This window comes from Zonotrichia albicollis, chromosome 14 (genome assembly GCF_047830755.1).
Source record: "Zonotrichia albicollis isolate bZonAlb1 chromosome 14, bZonAlb1.hap1, whole genome shotgun sequence".
NCBI lineage: Eukaryota > Metazoa > Chordata > Aves > Passeriformes > Passerellidae > Zonotrichia > Zonotrichia albicollis.
The window spans coordinates 4,928,466-4,948,616 of record NC_133832.1 but is presented as its reverse complement, the minus strand read 5'-3'; the positions used below and the strand labels follow the sequence as shown (position 1 = coordinate 4,948,616).

Below are 20,151 nucleotides of genomic sequence, written 5' to 3'. Positions count from 1 at the left end.
CATCTGCCTTCAGGGGGGAGCCTCCAGCACCACCTGCAATTCCCCTGTGGAACAAAGCTGATCAGATGGCTGGAGCCATTCCTGGTCAGGGAACAAGCACACGAATTCCAACTGCAGCTCAGGGAACAAGCACACAAATCCTCACCACGGAGTTCTCTGGAGTGGAGATGGACACTCAAGGCTTTTGCCAGGGTCCCCAGCCATCATGCCCCTTTATTTCCCCACTCACAGTGCCCCAAGCAGCCAGCAGGATCCCTCTGGGGCAGTGCAAAGCTGGGAACTGGGAGGTGCTGGGGCAGTGCTGGTGTGAAACAGCAGCAGTGTCCACCTGCCCACCCACTGACCACATCTCACCAAGCTGGAGCCACAGAGACACTAAAGCAACTTGAAAAGATGTGAGGAGAAGCAAAGCCCCAGGAAGGCTCACACTGGCTTCTCACTTCCAATCTGTACCACGGGCAATTAAACCCTTCCTGTGCATGGAGATGGGAGGCAATAATCTGAATATTCTGCTTTTAGCAGCGAGGCATGAAGAGGTCCTTGAAGCATATTGATTATGGTCACCCACAACCACTGAATTCTGAGAAATGGTCTCCATTTTGTGACACATTTAGAGCAGGCAGATTTCACAACAGCCTTTTAAGGGAAATGGTAGGATGGCTTCATCTGGGAATGCATGGAAATAAATAGAACTGATTTGTACTGGAAAAAAAAAAAAAGGTGTTTTGCTCAAAATAAATTAAAATTGTCAAACCCTAAAATGAATTACCTCAACCTTATAATTTCATTCAAAAACTTCTCTTTCTTCAGCAAGCTAACAAAATATTTCGTTTTACCCTTATCTAGTTGATGCACTTCACTTTGACGTTTATTTCCAAATACTCATTTTCTTGCTTTACTTATGCAGGACAGAATTTATCACCATATGAAGAGCAAATCAAAACAATCTGATGAAACCAAATGTAAATGTTTTGATTGTCCCTGAACCCATTTCTCCTTGGAAATGCTGAAGAATTCTGGCTATTTGTCCCAAGTGGGAGGGGAGAATGAGCCTATCTCTCCTATGATGCTGCTGTTTGTCCTAGACCAGAAACCTTGCCCTCAAACCCTGGCCTCTGACCAGCTCTAGGGCTTGATTCTCACACACCTGAAATGTCCCATCCTCTCCTGCAGAGATTTCTAAGGCCTTCAGTTCAAATAAATCAACTCTGCCTTAAAAATCATTCAGCCCAGCGAGTGACAACTATTGGTACAGCTCACAGTCCATATATCTGTCAAATTTGACACAGCAGCACTCTCCCTTTGACTTGGAAGAATCAATTTAATGAGGGTCAGAGCACAGATCTGTAGCTGGATCACACACAGCCTCCTGCCTGTCCATGAGCACAGCCTGGGGATCTGCAGGGCAGCTCCTTTGGGTGGCTGAGGTGGAACCAGCCATGCTTTGCATCCCCACCAGTGCAGCGGGCACAGCTCTGTGCCCACCATGCAGCAATGCAGCCGCTGCATCACAGCAGAGCCTCTTTGAATGGCCTGCCAAGCTGAGAGCCAGCAGCAGGGACATCCCTCCAAACTGTGCCAGACCCCAGCAAGGACACTCCCCTGATCACTGAAAAGAGTCCCTGTGGCTCTTTACCAAGCAGGAAGCCCCACTGCTGGCAGAAACATCTGGAAAGGGGGACTGGGTGCAGCTGCTATGACCCCAGACTGTAGGAAAAGTGAGGGTGAGGAGGCTTTTCAGCCTTTGCTTTCCTTCTTCTCCTCTCAATCTGTTACATCACTGTAATCAATCTGTTACTCACTGGAGAATGCTCAGTTTCCCCTGAATGTTAGAGACCATCTTTCTGGTATTTAATCCAGTGAGTTTCCCCTATCCACTCTGCTGCTTCTCCAGAATGAGGGCTGACATTTCTAGAGGGGCTGATGAGACCCCTGATCCAGGAGCAGACCCAGGCATAGAAAATCCTGAGTGGTGTGGGAAATGGGAGGATATGGGCCAAATCCTTCATCTGCCTCTCCAACAGATGGAGAAGGAATTCTCTGACCCCATAGCCATTGTGCTCTCGGGTCAGGCACAGTGGGCACTGGGTGCCACCGCTGCATCCTTCAGGCTGCCTGCAAAGGTTCATGGCCAGCAAATCCCCCCTGCATTCAGCCCAGCTGAGGAAATGTGAGTTTTCTCCAGAGGCTGGCAGGGAATGAATGAGGGATTGAGTCATTGCTGCCAGCAGAAGGGCGGAAATGGGATCCGTGAAGGAATTTACAAGAGCCGATTACTTCATTATGGATGTTGATTTATCCCGTGCTGCCCCAGGGCCAGAGGCTGGCCCGGCTGTGGCTGCGGGAGGCACCTGTGTGCCAGCACTGATGCTGCAGTTTAAGAAACCTTTAAGTACAGCCACATTCCCCATTTAGCACCAGGCTGCGAGCACAGATGTTAATTAACTTTAGGGCTTTGCTCTCCAGAAATGTCTCCGAGGAAAAGAGGAAAAGCTCTTTCCCTGCCCCCAGGAGGCCACTGTCCAGATTTTCAGGTTTTATTTAGCTCCAAATTTCAGATGCAAACCTTCAGCTTTTCACTGATAACAGACTCCTTGAGTTTTCTGCACAGCCTGTAAATAAAATACCAACATGGATGTCACACAGAAAATATCTGCAGGGGATTAGTGTATGTTCTGGATAATAAAAGGAGCTGGCTGAATTATTCATAGTGAATAAATCAGCTCTTTTCCGTTTTGGAAGCAAACTTTGACAATTCTGGAAGCTCTTGGGATATGTTTAGGATGGGAGCAGCTTATTTATTTCATTAGACCTTTAGTTGCAGCCTGTGGTTTGTCCCACACAAGTCACACGTGGTTGGTGTCATTTCTCAGTGGCCTAAGGGGGGTTTTGTAGGGAAAGACAAACTTTTCATGAGGAGAGATGCTGCCCTTCTGTACCTCTGAACACCAGCATGAGGGACAGTGCCTGCTCCTGAGCATCAGGGAATCAGGAGATGTGAGCACTCTCCAAGCACACGAGGAATTTGAAGACGCAATAAATGCGGCACAGCTCCGAGCCATCACTCAGGCACGGAGAACAACAGCCAGAAAAAGCACTGGGGCTGTTAAAGAACAACACCACCTCCCAACACTTTAAATTTCTGTGATCCACGTTGTTTTCAGTGACCAAAACCCAGGCTAGCCCATGAGTGTGTCCTGCAGAACCCCATCAAGTTCATGCTGATGGCCAGCCCTCGGCAGAGCACTGCAGTGTGCTTTAGGCACTGCAATCCACCCTAAAGTGGGTGCATCTGGGCTATTGCCTCCCAGACAGATGATTTGTGAAGGATTTTTAAGTCCTTTCAGTTGAGAAGTGCTGTGCAACTGCTGGAACCTATTATTATCAGGGAAGGAGGGGGGGAGGTAGCAGATTTCCTTTACCTATAGGCTTATCTTGTGCTCCAGAGCAACACAGTGGAGCATTTTAAACAGCGTGCCATTTTCAATTCATTTCCTTCCTACTTATTCCAAAGCAGCCAAAGCTAAGTATAATCAAGACTTAAGTGTTCCTCAGAGCCATACAATTATTACTGGTCTTGGTTTCCCTGTCTTTTAGGGAGAAGGGAAGGAATTAACCCAAGCCTTGCAGCGGGACAGCGGAGCTGCTTTAACAGAGCACTTTTTGGGATGTGGCTCAGCTTCCCCAGGCTCCAGCTGCTCCCGGGCTCTCTGCAAGGCTGGCTTAGGTTCTGTAGATCCCTGGTCCCCTCTCGGGGGTCTCTGGGGGAGCTCAGCCCTTCCCAAGCAGCTGCTGCCTTGGATTGCGATCCGGAGCTCAGCCACCCACAGCTCTGAGTGGAGCGTCAATCCTTGGAGAAGGGCTCTGCAAACACCCACTGCCTCCCTGGCCCGCTCAGCCATCTCCCCACGAGCCAGGAGGAAGTGTCCCAGGTCCCTAAGCTCTCTCTGTCACATCATCCCCTTGCTAAGCACCAGCCCTTGTCAGCTTTAACTTTGAGAGCCAAGCCTCCCTGCCTGCCTCCTCGGGATTTACATGAAAGGAGTCAGTGGGGGGTTCTCTTCATTCATGCTGGGCTTATACTTCTAAATTATGAAGTGTGTCAAATGAGGATTTAATTTATATTTAACAAGACAATGTTTGTAAATTAATTATTCATCAGCTGATAACGAATAAACTTTTCCCTCTTCCCTCCCCTCTTCCTTTTTCGCAGCATCTCCACGAATGCACCCTACGTGCAAATCTATTAAATGCTTTCTGCAGTACTCCAGATGTGGGAAAATATGTTTTTCACCCTCAATTTTGTGAGTGTGTAACGAATGTAGCCAAGCAGAGCATTATGAATTTAAGTGTGCAGCTTCTCCTTCCTAGAGAGGCAAGGGGAAAAGCCAACACTTGTATTTGGACATATCACCTTCTTCAGGTTCCAGCCCCCCACTCACAGGCAGAGATAAGAAAACAATTTGCTGTAACAATGGAGATAGGAGCTCAGAACCCCCACTGGAAATCACAGGCACTTCCGAGGCAGCAGAACCTGGCCCCTGGTGAATGATGGAGGCCAATTTTGCTCTTTCCATCTTTATTATCGTTCAGTAATGAGATTGAGGTGGTGTACAACAGCAGCAGAATGGCTGTCATTCTGTTTTGCTACAGAATTTGGCACACAAGGGCATCTCCTCCTCACAAATGGCAAACAGAGGAGTCCTCAGCACCCAAACCAGCACTTAGTGCAGTGCCTCTGATCCCACACACCTGAGGCAGGTAACCAAGGATGACTGAAATGTCTCCATCCACTTTTGCCAGGAGGCTCCCACAGTGTCTGGACCATGCTCTCAGTCTGGCTCCTTGAGTCTCATGCCTGGTTTTGTGTAAGAAAGGAAGAAAAGGACATTCAGCTCTGGCCTCTGGGATGAATCTGAGAAGCTCTGGGCAAGATTTGCTCCATCCCCAAGCACAGAACAGAAGCACTTCTCCCCCTCTCACTCATGCTGTCCCTCATGGACACTTCAGGGACGAACTCAGGACTGAGAGACACTCAGCCCCAATAGCTGGCACCTGCTTTACTTTCATTTTCTGAGAGTTAAGCATCCCTAAAGGAAGGTGATCCAGAGCTCTAGGTGCCCTTGACACCAGTTAAAGCTATAATCTATAGCAATAAAGCCATTACAAAACAAAACCAGGAACAAATCCCTCCAGCAAACAACCAGTCAGCGAAAAATCTGAACCCAGAGTCTCCTCCCTGGCACCTCTCCCCACAAACATGCTCAGAGAATGAAGGCAGGGCTTTGCATCAGGCTGAGCATCTGATAAGCCAGGGACACCTCAGCACTGTGTTAATGGGAATCTAATTGGGCATCCAGCTCCAGACATAGCTGCAGCACGGTGAGTGATAACTCATGTGGCTCCAGGGGCTGCTGGCCAGGGCTCAGTGGCAGCAGAGCTCTGGAGGGGCTCATGGCCAGTGCATCCTTCCCCTGATGGTGTAAACACAGCTTCACACCATCCTGAGAAGTGCTGAGTGCCCCAATCCCACCCATAGATCCATGGGACTGGGGAGGAAATCCCAGTCCATGCAGGGATTGGGGTAAAGAGCTGTGGGACCTGATGGTGCCACTTTTCCCCCTGTCCCACCTCCTGTCCTTGAACCACCTTCTAGCTCTGCTTCTGGGCACTGTCACATTGTCCTTGAAGAACACAGAGGGCCCTTTCCCTCAGAAAGAGGGAATACCATCTGAATAGAATATTCTGAATATTTTTCAGAATAAAATCTGCTCAGACACCTAAACTGGAGACAAGGCTGCCATTCTGGTGTACAAAAGATCTCAGGAAATCACTTTCCATTTCTTCCTGCTCCAAAGCTGCCCACCTTCTGCTGACTCCTGAATGTTAATGTTATTTATGACAAGTGATTGATGAGGGAATGCAGAATTCACACCCAGCACAGGGCATTTTCAAATCACCTATTCATTTTTAAGGACCGGAATCAGTTTTGTATCCTGACATGATTTATCATTTGGAGGCTGGGCAGTGGCTATGCAGGACCAGCTCCCAATCCCTGACAGAGCACCAGCAGGATGAAGACAGCAGCGAGACATTAACCCTTAGAGGGTGAGCATCACAGGAGACCAGGATTTAAACCAGATAAGCTGGAGCCTGTTGCAGACAACTTTTAGGAAAAATCTTTTCCTTAGGACTTTTCCTCCTGAGAAGCTGAGAAGCCTCAGGGACAAAATGTAAACAATGGTTATGTGCTGCTGTGAAATGCATGGTGCATCTGTGATTGGTCTCATGTGGTTGTTTCTAATTAATGGCCAATCACAGCCAGCTGGCTTGTCCGAGACACAAGCTTTTGCTATCATTCCTTTCTATTCTATTCTTAGCTAGCCTTCTGATGAAACCTTTTCTTCTATTCTTTAATATAGTTTTAATGTAATATATATCATAAAATAAGAAATCAAGCCTTCTGAAACATGGAGGTCTCTTCCCCAATCTGAAAACCCCTGTGAACACCATCACAGGAGCCTTCTACTCCAGCAGCTGGTCAGGCCATCCTGTGGCCTTCAGCTGCACAGGCCACAGTGGTCCAGGCAAACAGCCACAGCAATGCTGCTGTGTCTCTGAAAAGCAGAACTTGGTTTTTTGTCTTCTACACAGCCTATGTGAGAGAGAAATATTTACATAAGGCACTGTCATGGCAATGCACGTAAAGGAGATCAATGGGACATTTCCCCTCCAGTGGCCCTTCCAGCCTACACAAGCCTCTCTGTCTGTGGCACAGTGAAATGTCACCATGGGCTCAAGAGATTTCTAGCTCTGCGACAAATTCTAGCTCCCTTCCCTTGGAAATGTGAATTTCCTCAGGTTGTGTAATGGGAAAAGGCAAGAGGAGGCACTGGGATGGGCCTGCCCCTGGGAGAGGGCACAGCTTCTCAGGTTGGGAGAAGCTGTGCTGTTGGGGAAGATGAAACAGGAAAGCCTTATAAATATAATTGCCTGGCAAAAGATTTTGAGAATATGGAAACTATAAGCGAGATTGAAATGAAAGCAAGCTTTGAGATACCTCAGTTACTGAACAACTGGAAAACAATGGCATGGCCAGCTGAAGGCAATCCCCTTTTGATGGAACAACACCCTCTGCTTGCAGACAGGCCCAAGGGTCAGAGCAGACCCTACAGCTTGGCAGAAGGGTCCAAAGAGGATTTTTTAGGATTTAAAATGTAACACAGTGTGGTGATGTAGTGATTCTTATAGGCTGTATGGAAATGCTATAGGATTTGTATCTTGTTCTAGACTGGTTAGTGAGAATCAGAATATTCAACACAGAAGATGATTTTTTGTATTGTAATGGGAACTTCGCTCTCTTAGCTCTTCCTTTTCTATGCTCTTCCCCTCTTGCTCTCTCACCCTCTCATCCTCTCTCCCCCTCTCTTCTCTCTTTGCTGCTCTGAGCTGTGGCTGCAGCTCCCAGCAGGGCCCTGCACCCAGGCCCTTTGCAATAAACCCCAAGTTCCAGCCCTGGCTGCAGAGATCTCTGTCTCTGTCCATCCTGACCGTGTTACCCCCCAACACTCCTAGACTGTACCAACAGGGACAGAGTGGGAATGACATGTGCTCAGCACAGACCATCCATCATGTGTTTGATGCCAGCCTGCCAGGGCCTGGCAGGACCCACAGAATGACTTAATTCACTGCATCAGCATGGGAAAGCAAACAAACACCAAAGAACTGGGTGAAGCAGCCAAGTCTGGAGGTGACACTGTGGCAGATTTGTCACTGCCCTTTCCTCTTACTTCAGGACACCACAGAGCAGGATGCAGCCTCTCCCAAGAGCAGGGGGAAATATACAGGGTAGAGAGAGCAGAAATCTCTCTATAGCCTGAATATTTCCTCCTGCTCTTGGGAGAGACCTGGGTCTAGCTGCCCTCAGTACCTTTAATATCACCTCAGTCTTGTGGGAAGAGGTTTCACAGTACAAGGGCATCACAGGTTCAAGCTTAAGAGGTTACCTAAGGGAACAAGGAAGGAGAGATATCCCTGGAGATGTCATATGAAGGTGTCTCAAGACCACAGGTGAATTCTGGGACCCTGTGGGACCCCTGGACTGGTCCCTCAAAACTGTCCACACTGAGCAGAGCAGTTTCCTCCCTGCCTGAGCAGCTCCTGGCTGTTCCCACAAGAAGCAATCCCCTCCTCAGGTGGGAAGGCTGCAGAGGGGTGCATCAGCCCCATGGCAGCAGTTCCCCCAGCACAGCCCTGCAGATGCTGGCAGCTCCAGGGGTCCTGTGCACTTGTGGAGCCCCATTTCACAAAGAGAAAAAGCTTCTGCTGACTCTCAGAAAGAGCTGAACACATGGGCTGAGCTCCCCCACATGATTTCCTGGTCTCTAGTAAGGGCTGAGTTCACACAACAGCTTTTCCCCTTGGTGGGGGTGGCTGTTGTCATTGCCTGGAATCTTGTTTCCCCAAAAATACCAGAGATACTGACTGTGCCTGGAGCTGCTGTACCTGCAGCCATTTCTGGCTGGTGCTAGCCCAGCAGATCCAAAATCCTGCAAGCCTGGGATGGACGCACGCACGTTCCCACATCCCCATCACCATGGCAGAAGCTGTGTTTCTTAGGAAACCAGCCTAGCAGCAGCATCCCTGTTTAGGAGGAGAGATGAACTCTGGATGCAGAGTGGATTTTAGAAAGCACTCTCTGCTGCTAGCACCTGCCTGGCTCTGCAGTGCTCCCATGGCAGAGAGGGCTGGAAAAGGGTGGTGAGGGAAGGATGAGAGGGAAAGGGAAGGATGAGGATGTGCTCTGGGTTTTGTGGGAGTTTCTTGGCAAAGCAGGTAGAGCAGCCAGCTGTGACATGACCCTTGTGCTCTACCTGCAGGCTCACCTGGAGGGGTGAGCACACCCAGCCCCTGCACTGCTGCTCCTGTGCCACCTTGGCCTCACACCCCCATGGGCTGCCGGGGTTTGTGACAGGGTGTCAGAACCCAGGACGTCCCTCTGGCTGTCCTGGATTGCCCAAACCCCTGCCAGGGGGCTCAGAGACCCTGGCACAGAGCCCAAGACCCCTGTCACTTTGATTATGACCCATGGAAAAAATTAACAACCTTATATGAGGACCTGCAAGCCACGAAAGTTTAAGTAGAATAATAGTTTGTCACAGGGTGAAAAAAAGATTTTTTGGGGTTTTTAGAATGGGGGGGTTCAGGAGGAAAGATGGAGGAATCTGGGCATGTCCAGCCTTTCTCCTTCTTCTTGACCTCCATTTTCTGCTGTGATGCTGGCACTTACAGATTGGTTTAGAGTAGAAGCTCACTGTCTAACATAGATGATAGGTATTGGAAGTTATGGTAAATATTATACACGTGGTTTTTAGTATAAAAAGATAAAACAGCCCCAGGGAGCAGGCAGAGTGCCTCTGTCTGACCTGCTGGACAGACCTCAGCAGGCCAGAGAAAGAATTTTATAGATAAGAAGCAATAAACAACCTTGAGACCAAGAACAGAAGAGTTCTGACTCCTTCTTTGACTGCTGGGCTGGGAAAAGAGACTTTCTGACACATCTTGGGGTCACTGTGAGCAGCAGAGATCCCAAGAGCAGGGGGTGGCACCCACCCAACTCAGGTTGTGGTTCTGCACCTTGAGCTGGGCACGCTGCAGCAATGCAAGGAAATTCTGAGCCTCAGGGCTGTCCCTGCTGGTGCCCTCACCGTGTGAGCTGGTGCCCAGGCAGTGCCCATCTGGTGCCTCGTGAGCAGGAGCTGCCAGGGGCACATCCTCAGTGGTGGCAGCCACAAGGGCTGCTTCAAAATGCTCCTTGGAGTGGAACTGGTACCTCAGCTACTGTACCATCCCTCCATCCCCAGAGGGGTTTGTTCCTTGGAGATGTTGTACTTTGGAAAGTAAAAATAACTTTCCCATCCTGGGAACTTGGTGTTTTTTGGGTTTTCTTTTTTAGGTGTTTTTTTTTTTTTTGTGGATTTTTTGGTTGGTTTTTTTTTTTTTTTTTTTTTAGTTTAAGGGGGCTGGTTTTGTTCCTCCTCTGTTTTGCATTGGGAGAAATAAAAAAAAAAAACCAAATTGCCCTGGCTGTATCTTGCTTTTGTCCCCTTGACCTCACTGCCCAATGGATTGGAGAAGTCTTTCAAAACCTGACAACAGTCAGGTTTGCTCCTTGCTAGAAAAGGGAAAAAAAGATGACTTTGCAGGGAAAATAATAATAATAATAATAAAGGAAGTTTCCTGTGAAAATTAAATAGCCAACAGTTGCTCTCCTGATCAAAGTGTGTCTCTGTTAGGTGTTTTCACAGCTCTTGGTACAGCTGGGTCCTGAGCCATAAGGAGAAATTGTCACAGTTCTGGTGGCATCTTTCTAAGGTGCTACACTATGAAGAAGAATTGTTGGACCTGAAGCCCCCCTGCTTTCCCCTTGGCCAGCACCACAGGCCAGGCCTGGGCACCCACGTTTCACACTGCCATGGAAACAATCTCCAGGTACCTCTCTCAGTCCTCCTCGTTCCACCTCACCCTAAACATGCTGGTGCCCACACATTTCCCAGGGAGGGGAGGGCAAAGCCACCAGGCAGGAGCGTCTGCCACCCCTTCCAGCAGAGACCAGAGAGGGCATCATCCACAGTGGAAGGGCTGTGAGCTCACTGAGGCCACTCGAGAACCTTGCTCCTCACCAGGGATGGTGCTCAGGGCTCTCCAGCTCCCAGCAGGTCAGAGCACCCTCACCAAGGGAAAGGAAACCGCTCATGTCAACACCACCTTCACACTGCCATGAGGAGGGGACACTGTGCCCTGCAGGCACATGAGCAATCACCATTGATGGTGCTCAGGTCTTTCCAATTCCAGCTCCCAGCAGGTCAGAGCACCCTCACTAAGGGAAAGGAAATTTCCAATGATGCCAACGTCACCTTCACACCATGTCTAGGCAGCAGGACACAACCTGCCCCAGCGGGGCCAGCCCTGCAGTGGGGAGGTGACACACAAGCAATCACCATCGATGGTGCTCAGAGCTCTCCAGCTCCAGCTCCCAGCAGGTCAGAGCACCCTCACCAAGGGAAAGGAAACCTCTCATGCTGACACCACCTTCACACTGCCATTGGGAGGGGTCACCGTGCCCTGCAGGCACCATGAGGAGGGGACACCGTGCCCTGCAGGCACACCAGCACTCACCATCTGGATGACAGACACCGGCCCGATGCTGTTCACGTAGATATCCACATCAATGAAGGTGGGCTTGACTGGAAAGACAAGAAAACAGGCACCATCAGCTGGGGCCAGGAGCGTTGGCAGAGGGATTAGACAAGGAATGATCCCATCTGGGATGAGCGTGGCTCTACCACAACAAAAATCCCACCTCCATCAGGCACCAAAGCATGGAAAACACAGGACATGGCCAGGCCAGGTCACACCTGCGGCCACAGGGAGATTCAGGGGACACTTACTGCCAATGTCAGGCCTCAGCTTGTTGTCATAGTTCTTGAGCAGCGAGTTGAGGATCTGCGTGGCATCGGTCTCCTGTGCCTTGGGCGTGAGGACCCAGGTTTTATTGATGCTGAGGTAATCGTAATCGTATTCCTCTGTGCTCTCACACCTGCAGAGGAGAGACAGAGGGCAGGGACGTGGCTGTGGCAGCTCTCTGGCACTCCCTGGGAGCGGGGGCACAGCTGTGTTCCAGAGATACCAAAAGAGGAGGATGCAGAGCAGCTAAAAGGCAGAGCGTGAGGAGCTCAGGGATCTCCTCTCAGCCGCACTGCTAAGAAGGCACAACTCACCTGGCACCTCTGCTCACTTCAGGGTCACCAGACATACAGGGGCCTTGCCACCAGTGAGAAAAACTAGCATGGAGTGCTTCACCTCCTCCTCAGCTCCCTTTGGAGGCACGCTGCTCATCCCCGAGGTGTGGGAGGCAGCCCCTGCTTTCCCTGCCTTCCTGCTCATCCCACCCAGCAGCTCCTGCTGCCAGAGCTGCCTGTTCACCTCAAATACCTCCACTACTCTGCCTGCTGCTGACACCTGAAGCAGGCTTCCTCTGAGGGAAGAGACAGTGACAAAACAGTGGTTTTGGGGAGCAAGACATTTGCAATGAATGCATTTCAGAGAAAAGCGGTCCTAATCTACCACACAGGCATCCTGCATGCCAGGAAGCCAGCCATCTGCCCTGCACGGATCCCTGGAAATTAAAGCCTTATGCAAACTCCTCTGCCTCCAGGCCAGGACCTGCCACAACCCATTCCCTGCACTCACCAACCCTTCCTCCCCAGCCTGTGGTGTGAGCTCCCATTTAAGGATGCCCCATCTTCCCAATCTCCCAGCTCCAAGCCAGGCAAGGAAAGCTCATATCCATCCTCCTTTGGACACCATTCACTCAGCAACAGCTTCTCTCGCTGCCTTTCAACCTTGCCCTCTCTAAACCCTCTCTAAACCTTTCACACTCCTCCCTTTTCCTAGAGGAGTTTTCCTAAACCATCTAATTAGATTAGGTCCACATGGTCACCCGGGAAATTGCAACCACCTGCCACTGCTGTGGGCAGCTCATCCACATGGCTGTCCCTGGAATGCCACAGCCATGTGTGGGAGAGGATGCCAGCACAGCCCCCTCCACGTCTGCCATGGCAGTGTGTCACCTGCTCCAGTGACAGCGAGGGTCTCTCAGTGGGAGCTGTCACCGTGCTGACACTTCCCAGCTGGAGCCTCGCAGCTCCAAGGTGTAGCCAGGCACCACGGGTCTGTTAAAAATAGGTTAGAAACTGTTGTAAAATAGTTGTTAGATCGTTAAGCATGTGCTGTTAGTTTGGTTATTAGATTGTAAAAGGGGTTGAAAGGGTAGTTGTAAGAAATACAGTACTCAAGGTACCATAACACAGCTCAGTAAAGTGAGCACAAACCAGCCTGGACAGAGCTGTAATGGCCAATTGAGCGCCTTAAACCTTCACGCAAATGAAGGATCCAGAAAGAAACCAATCCAAAGAGACAAAAACCAGGATTAAAAGGGGTTTCTGACCCACTGAATCTGTGCTGCTCCATCTGGGACATCGGGGCCATCGCTGCTGAGCAGCCCCAGCACCGGCACTGCTCCATCCTCGAGGGAACGCTCCTGCTTGGCCTGCGGGTCCCCTTGCTTTAGGCCTTTCTTTTCTTACAATAAATGCTGAAATCACTTTAGCACCGAGAGCCTGCTCTCGTTTTGAACAGACCCCATCTCCCTCCAGCGCCTGCGGAGGCACAGCCTGGCCGATGCACTCGGAGGGGTCAAAAAAGCATTAAATTGACACGTTGCGGCCGATTTGTCAGATGCTCCTCTGCCAAAACCCCAGCCAAAAACTCGCTTTTAAGACTCTTTGCATCTCTGGGGCGCCGGGATGTGTCCCCCGCCCGGGCCGGGCTGCCTGCCGCCGCGCATTAGGTGTTGCTACATCAGCGCATTGTTTCCCGTCTGATTGCGCTGTGCTTCCTAACCACGCTCAAGGAGTGTTAAGCAGCGCTGGCAGGATGCTCTTCCCCATCCCAGCAGTGCCCTGGCCGGGCTCTCGCCGTGGCCTTGGCTCCCAAAGGCGGGCGGGCAGGGAGCTCCCAGCAGCCAGAAGCTGCAGGGGCACCGGGCACACTGCCAGGGTGGCACAGGGGACACTGCCAGGGTGGCACAGGGGACACTGCCAGCCCACCCCAGAGGGTGGCACAGGGCTCGCATCGGGGTCTGGCCCTGCTCCTGACAGGAACATGTGCCCACAGCTCAGCTCAGGGCGAGGGAAAGCAATCCAAAATGCAATCTGAACTGCTTCCCTTCTGCCAGAGCATTGGGTGACAGAGGCTGCCTCCTGCACTGAAATGTTTTCTCCATGTTCCCTTGACCTTTCTTGAAGTCACCTGCCAGCGCTGAACTCCGCACATCTCCCTGCCCTGCCAAAATTCCCGGTCCTCTGAGAAACTGTCAGGCTACAGCAGAAATTGAAACATCCCTCTGTGGGCTGAGCAAACCCAGTCTGAGCTTGCCCTGCTCTCAGATTTCTGGTTTTCCCCCATTTAGTGTCACTGATTAACACACCAAGGCTTGGGGTAGCATTTCCAGGGAGTCACATCCCTATTACAGATGCAGGGACACTACCAAAAATATGCTTTTTGCTAATGCAGCTAATCCCAGTCGACTAAACCATACTAAGCCATCTTAGCATAAGCAAGCCAGCTTTTGCTGGAGAAAATACGATTTTTCTGAGTGCCCGTGCACACACAGACACATCAGCCCTTGCTGGTTAAGAGTGTAACTCTCATGCCACCCTATTGCAAGCCACTGCCTCCTCCCTGGTTTCTCTTCTTGGTGGCCCCACTTTAAACTGAGAAGGGAAGAGCCCGAGATCTATTGCAGAGAAGAGGTGTTAAGGTGACATGAGCATCCCCCCTCCAGCTGCTAATGGAAATGTCACACTGCAGACCTGAGAGATCCCCAACGTGCTGTGAACACTGCCTGGCCTGGCAGCTCCGTCTCCAGGCACAAAGCAGCTGGCTTGGTGACAGGGGACAGCCACTTCTCATATGTCTCTGTGCAGCCAGGGGGAAAGGCAGAGCTGTGTTTCCTCACCTCTGCACGCTGAGATGCCAGAACAGCCTCCTCAGAGCAGGGCCATGGGGCTGGGACACAGCCACAGCATGGGCAGGGGGTGACAGCAGGGCAGAAATGGGGGCATTGCAAGGAAATCCTTGGTGCTGGCAGAGGAGCTGGGGCCATGGCAGCTCCTGCTGGTGCCCCGAGCAGGAGGCTGGCACGGCAGGGAGGTGTCCTTTCGGATGTGCTCACATGTGTGGATGAGGTTGGACAATTGTCCCTGGGCAGCCCGTGGCATTACAGCAGGACAGAGCCGTGCCTCACTCCGATTCTCTGTTCCTCAGGCAGACACCTGTTTGGCTGAGGCTTCCAAACACACACACTGCTGGGGAAACTCACCTGAGGAGCTGTGCCTGGCTCCCTCCCCTGTGCCCAAGCTGTGTGCCAAGGTGTTCCCTTGGCAGGAGCAGGGGAAGAACAACAAGAGCCACGAAGAAACTTCTCCTCCGTGCCTGCTGGGGCGGCTGGTGGTGCTTGGCTGGGCTGCACACCCACTGTCACTGCTGCTGCTGGTGGCCCTGAGGCAGGAGCCTCCCAGCACAGATGCAGATCCCCGGGCTGTATCCAGCCCTGCTGCAAGCACAGCTGAAAGCCTTCCCTGCTCCCAGGGAAAAGAGAGCAGCAAAATGCAACAGCAATGTTTCCCTTGGTCAAAAAGCACTGTGGTCAGTTCTAATTACCACATGCTAATGTGTCCTTACTCACCCAGCCCAATGCCTCCTAGGGTTGTAGGCACAAGGATGAGGACTCTGAATTAAAAGCAGGCAGAGGATTTAAGGATGGGGGACTCTAACTGCCCCCAACCCATCTCACATCTCTTCCCGCCTCTGCCAACACACTCCATGAAGCTCCAGTGCTCCAATCTGAATGGTTTGAGGCACCTGCCCAGCCCAGCATCGGGTGTGATGCTGTGCAGGGATCCTGCCTTCCTGCCCTCAGGGCTCAGAGCTGGCTGCCCTGGTCCCAGGCGAGGCAGTGCCCTGGGAGAGGCTGGTGAAGGAGCCTTTGTGCTGGGGGCACCCTCTGGGGAGTGCTGGATCACCTGGCAAAAAGCATCCAGCCCCTGCAGTGCCAGGGGAAGGGTCCTGCTGCTTGTACCAGGAGAAGAGCTCACATGCACTGCTCTGTTCACAGAGCTCCTCACCCCAGCACCCACCGTGAGGAACAGGGAAGAGGAGATTCACCCTCCACAACTGCACCCGGAAAAACGCAGCAAATGCAGAGCGAGACCCTGATGTAACTTGCTCTTTTTTCTCCTCTCACGGGATTCCTCTCCCACTCCATCATGCCCACCCTCCCCAAACCTCCACTGCTCCTGGCAAAGCAGGGCTCAGGGTAGAGGCAGGCTTGAGGCACTGGGCAGAGGAGAGGCTGGGCCAGCTGTGGGGTGAGCATTCCTGCCCAAGGGGATGTGAATACATTAATACAACACATTTAATTACTCCTCCATGCGATCCTACAGCTCACAACTCACCCTCTGGAGATGCAGGGCTCATGGCAATGCTCTGCAGGGATGGTGGGGGACAGGAACCTGGATCACCACGGATCAACCCCTTCTGAGCCCTCCAGTACCCCTGGCACCTGCAGGGATCTCCTCCCGGGAGGTTTTGTGCCAGGGCACGGCAGAGAATGGGTGTTAGGGCATGAGCAGTGAGGCAGCTCCTGCTCCTCGACCCTAGGAAGGCCAAACCACGCAGGACCATGGCAGGGATGGAGTTTGTGCCCATCCCCGGGGTCGGGAAGCATTGGCAGGGCAGACCATTAGTGGCAGGATTCATGCTCCCTGTCCCTGGCTGCATCTGTAATGGGATTTGATCGGCTTTAAGGCGGCTTATTCTGCCAATTAGCTTCAGCCAGTGAAATCCCTCTTCCCCCAAGCCCTGGGGGTAACAATCTGCTGACAACATGTTCTTTCCCCATCTAGCCATTAAACTCATCAGCGGGGCTAGGAATCGTAAAAAAAAAAAAAAGAAAAAAAGAAAAAAAAAAGAAAAAAACGGAAAGAGAAACTTGAAACCCCCTTGTGCGTGGGCCCTTTCATCGCTGTTTACAGAAAAGCGCTACGAAGGGCTGGCCCTGGGAGAGCACTGCCACCTGCCCGCCCCTGCCTCCGCTCGCTCGCCTCCTTGGGGGCACCGGGCTGGCACCGGGCTGGCACCAGGCTGGCACCGGGCACCCAGAGCCGCGACCCGCGGCCAACCTGTAGAGCAGGGCAGGGCAGGAGCCCGCACACCCTGCGGGGGCTTCGGGGTCCCGGGATGGAGTGCAAGGAAGGGAACCCAAGCTCCTTCCCGGCCAGCCCGACTGCACGTGGGAATGCCCCGGGGGTGGATGGAGCTCCGGGAGGTGCCCGGCTCGCTCCTGTCCTGCTCCGGGTACCCCCGAAGGGGCTCGGTCCCCGGCAGGGTTATCCAGGGGGTGATGGCAGGGTACCCCGGCAGGGTTAGCCAGGTGGTGAGGGCAGGGTCCCCCGGCAGAGTCCCCCAGCAGGATCAGCCAGCGGGCCGATGCCAGGGTGGAAAGCGGACTGCCCTCTCCATTCCGGCATGCGGAGCGGGAGCCCGGGGTGCGGAGGACATGCGGGCACTCGGTGCTGCCGCGACGGGACCCCGCTGGAAGGGACAGCCGGAGGTGCCAAATCCCCGTTGGAGCCGGGCTGGCGAGCTTGGGGAGAAGGGCTGCCACTCCAATCCCCTCCCCTCGCATTGCCCCGACGGGTAAACTGGGGCAGGGAGGGGGCGTGAGGGGGGCGGCACTCACCTGGCGCGCAGGACCGGCCCGAGGGCCAGGCAGAGCAGCAGCACCGTCCGGGGCATCTCTGCGAGGCGAGCGGCGGCCCCGGGGGCGGCGCGGGGCCGTGCGGGGCTCAGCGCGGGGCCGGGCCGGGGGCGGCGACCGGGCCCCCCCGCTGCCCGCAGCGCCGCGCTCCGGCCCCGCCGCCGCCCCCCCCGCTCCGGCCGCGCTCCGCGAACTTGGGCATCGCTGCTGCTGCTGCTCCGGGCGGCGGCGGCGGCGGGGAGGGGCTGGCGGTGGCTCCTGCCTCCCCGCAACGGGGCCGGCCTCCCCCGCAGCCCCGGGGCTGAGCGCCGCCGCCGGGGGGGCTGAGCAGCACCGAGAGGCGCATCTGCCGCGGAGCGAGCATCGTCAGCTGCTGCCAGCAGCGCCCGCTCCCCCTCTGCGGAACGAGGCGGTGGATTTCTCTTAATACTCCTCGCCCTTTTTTTTTTTTTCCCCTTCTTTTGCATGTACAACAGTTAGGGTGTTTGTCTAAAAAAAGAAAGAGTGGGTAATTATTGCTCAATTACGCAAGGCGGCAGGCCGCGCTGGGCTGAGGTGCAGCCCGGAGAGGGTCCTTTCCCACCTGTTGGGGCGGCTGCCCCGCAAACCAGCCGGGAAGGTGTGTGGGGAGGAGCTGTGGGACAGCTGGGGGCTCTCAGCCTGTCGCTCTTTGCCTTCAGGGCTTGCCAAGATGCACTGGAGCATTTCTGTACTGACACCCGAGTGGCAAACAGGAAGAGCAGATTCCTTCCTGGGGAGCTGTGGGTGAAAGTTGCTCAGAACAAAGTTTGTCAGACCTACATGAGGTACCAAGAATTGTCCTTTAGTGTTTAGCTGCAGGCTGAGGTGCAGGAGCTGGTCCCCAGAGCTGGCCTTGCATCTCTGGTAATTCTGATGGCAAATCCAGCTCCTCTGGACCAGAGCAGAACCATCCCTTTTACTGAGAGCTGACTCTCTCCTCTCACTCCAGGGCCTGTCACACGAGGAGAGGGCAAATCCCTGCTCTGCTCTCCATCTGCAGCGTTCTGGTGCTGCTGCCTGGTTTGCCCATTCCCCAGGCACAGCCAGGACCAGGCTGGGTGGTGATGGGGACACCACAGGAGGACAAGCAGCAGTACCAGCAGCACACCTGGGTGGTTTTTCCAGGCTCTCTCCCTTGCTGGTTGCTGCAATGATCATCTTAAGCCCTCGAGCGGAGATCTGAGCAGCCCCAAATCACAAGAGGCAGCTGCAGGGATCAGGGCTCCGAGGTGGCATTTCCCTGGAATGAAGCAGCTACAGATGATGTTGCCTTTGCTTCATGCAAAGAAGCCAGCTCTGGATGGCAGAGTTTACAGGAAGCACATGTCAAAAGAGTAAATAATGAATATCAAAGCAGCACTGAAGGTGGAAAGAGCTCTTTAAGCTTCAAAGCAAGTTACTGGATTGTTCCAGAAGTTCTTCGGGCATCCAGATGAAGCTGAAGTTGGGAAAGGTGCAAGAATAGCTGCAGGGAAGATGTAGCTGTCAAGGATTCTGGCCATGAACAGACCACAGAAAATCCAGGGGTTCATATATGTGCTCTCAGCTCCCCCTCAAGACGCAGGATGTGAAGTGGTATGTGGGGAAATTTGCAGGACTCATTTCTTCTGACAGCCCCCTTCTGCTGCCTGAGAGCTGAGAGATCTGGGGAGGGCTGTGCTCAGAGCAGTGGAGATGGGCTGGGAAATGCCAGGCAGTCACAGCATCCCCTCATGATGCTGTTTTGGGGACAACTTACAGGCAGTTTTTGTGCACCAGGAGCTTCCAAGCAATTCTTGTCTCTGGTCTTCCTCATTTCCAGGGGCTTCATTTTGTAACTGAGTGCTGAGTCTTTCCATGGAACCAAGGACAAGAATGAAGCCTGTTGATGGTGTTGGAGAGCAAGGACACTGCTTTTCCAGCAAGCACCTTATTCATCAGCAGCACAGGCTTGGCTAGGAAAAAATCCATTTCAAATTCACCATGATTGGTTCTGACCAGGAAAACCACCCTCAGTCCAAATGCTGGGAAGGACAAAATGTCCTGCTCTTATGTTTTGGGAGGGAGCAGGCCCTATTTTCCACTTTGAAGAGACATTTGTTTTGAGGTCTACTGTCATGGGATTCGAAACTTAAACAGGAGATGCAATGTTTTATTCAAGATGTTTTTTATCCCTTCTGGTATTTCAGTTTAACTGGCAAACTAATAAAACCTATTATTTACAGAGTCCTCATGAGCCCAGAGCCTGGGGGGCCAAGCTGCCACAGCAAATGAGGGTTTGGTTGTGCAGCCCTCACTGCAGGATTCAGCTCTGGGAGACAAGGAGACAATTCCAGCCCTGGCCCAAGGATCCCAACCCTTGCAAGGATAGCAGTGCTCTAGGAGGGATGGGCACATCTGGGCACATCTGCAGCCCTTCCCAAAGCCCTCAGTGCTCTCTCAGAGCCCCTTTTGGGGTGTGTGCTGCCTGCTCCTGCACTGGGGGTGTGTTTGGAGCAGCAGGGGAAGGCAGGAGGCAAAGCTCTGCCGCCTCTTCCCCGTGCAAAGGGCTGGTCACTGCCAGCCTCAGGAGACTGCTCTTCCTCTGGGCTACATCAGAGGGAAAGCTGATACAAGTGGGGAAAAGTGTGATCCCAAGGTGTTCAGGAGCTCATTTGTGAGAAAGCTCAGGCTCTTGGCACTTGCACGATCTCCCTCAGACAGATCTGTCTCTCTCAAGGGTGGAGGAGCACCTGCATGAGGACTGGAGGAGCCCAGGCAGGGACAGA

At 52.8% G+C, this 20,151-nt stretch overlaps 1 protein-coding gene across 1 annotated transcript in view; it reads right to left on the bottom strand.

Annotated features, from left to right (window-relative positions):
• The window catches only part of LOC102069153 (gamma-aminobutyric acid receptor subunit gamma-4), a 42,831-nt gene extending 24,966 nt beyond the window's left edge, over positions 1-17,865 (bottom strand). Inside the window, exons 1-3 of the mRNA XM_074551603.1 lie at positions 17,366-17,865; positions 11,451-11,599; positions 11,179-11,246 (exon numbers count right to left, since the gene is read on the bottom strand). Of these exons, the coding sequence (XP_074407704.1) occupies positions 11,179-11,246; positions 11,451-11,599; positions 17,366-17,850 (702 nt within the window). The 5' untranslated portion in view covers positions 17,851-17,865. The remainder of the gene's footprint in view (positions 1-11,178; positions 11,247-11,450; positions 11,600-17,365) is intronic.
• Positions 17,866-20,151: the final 2,286 nt, after the last annotated feature.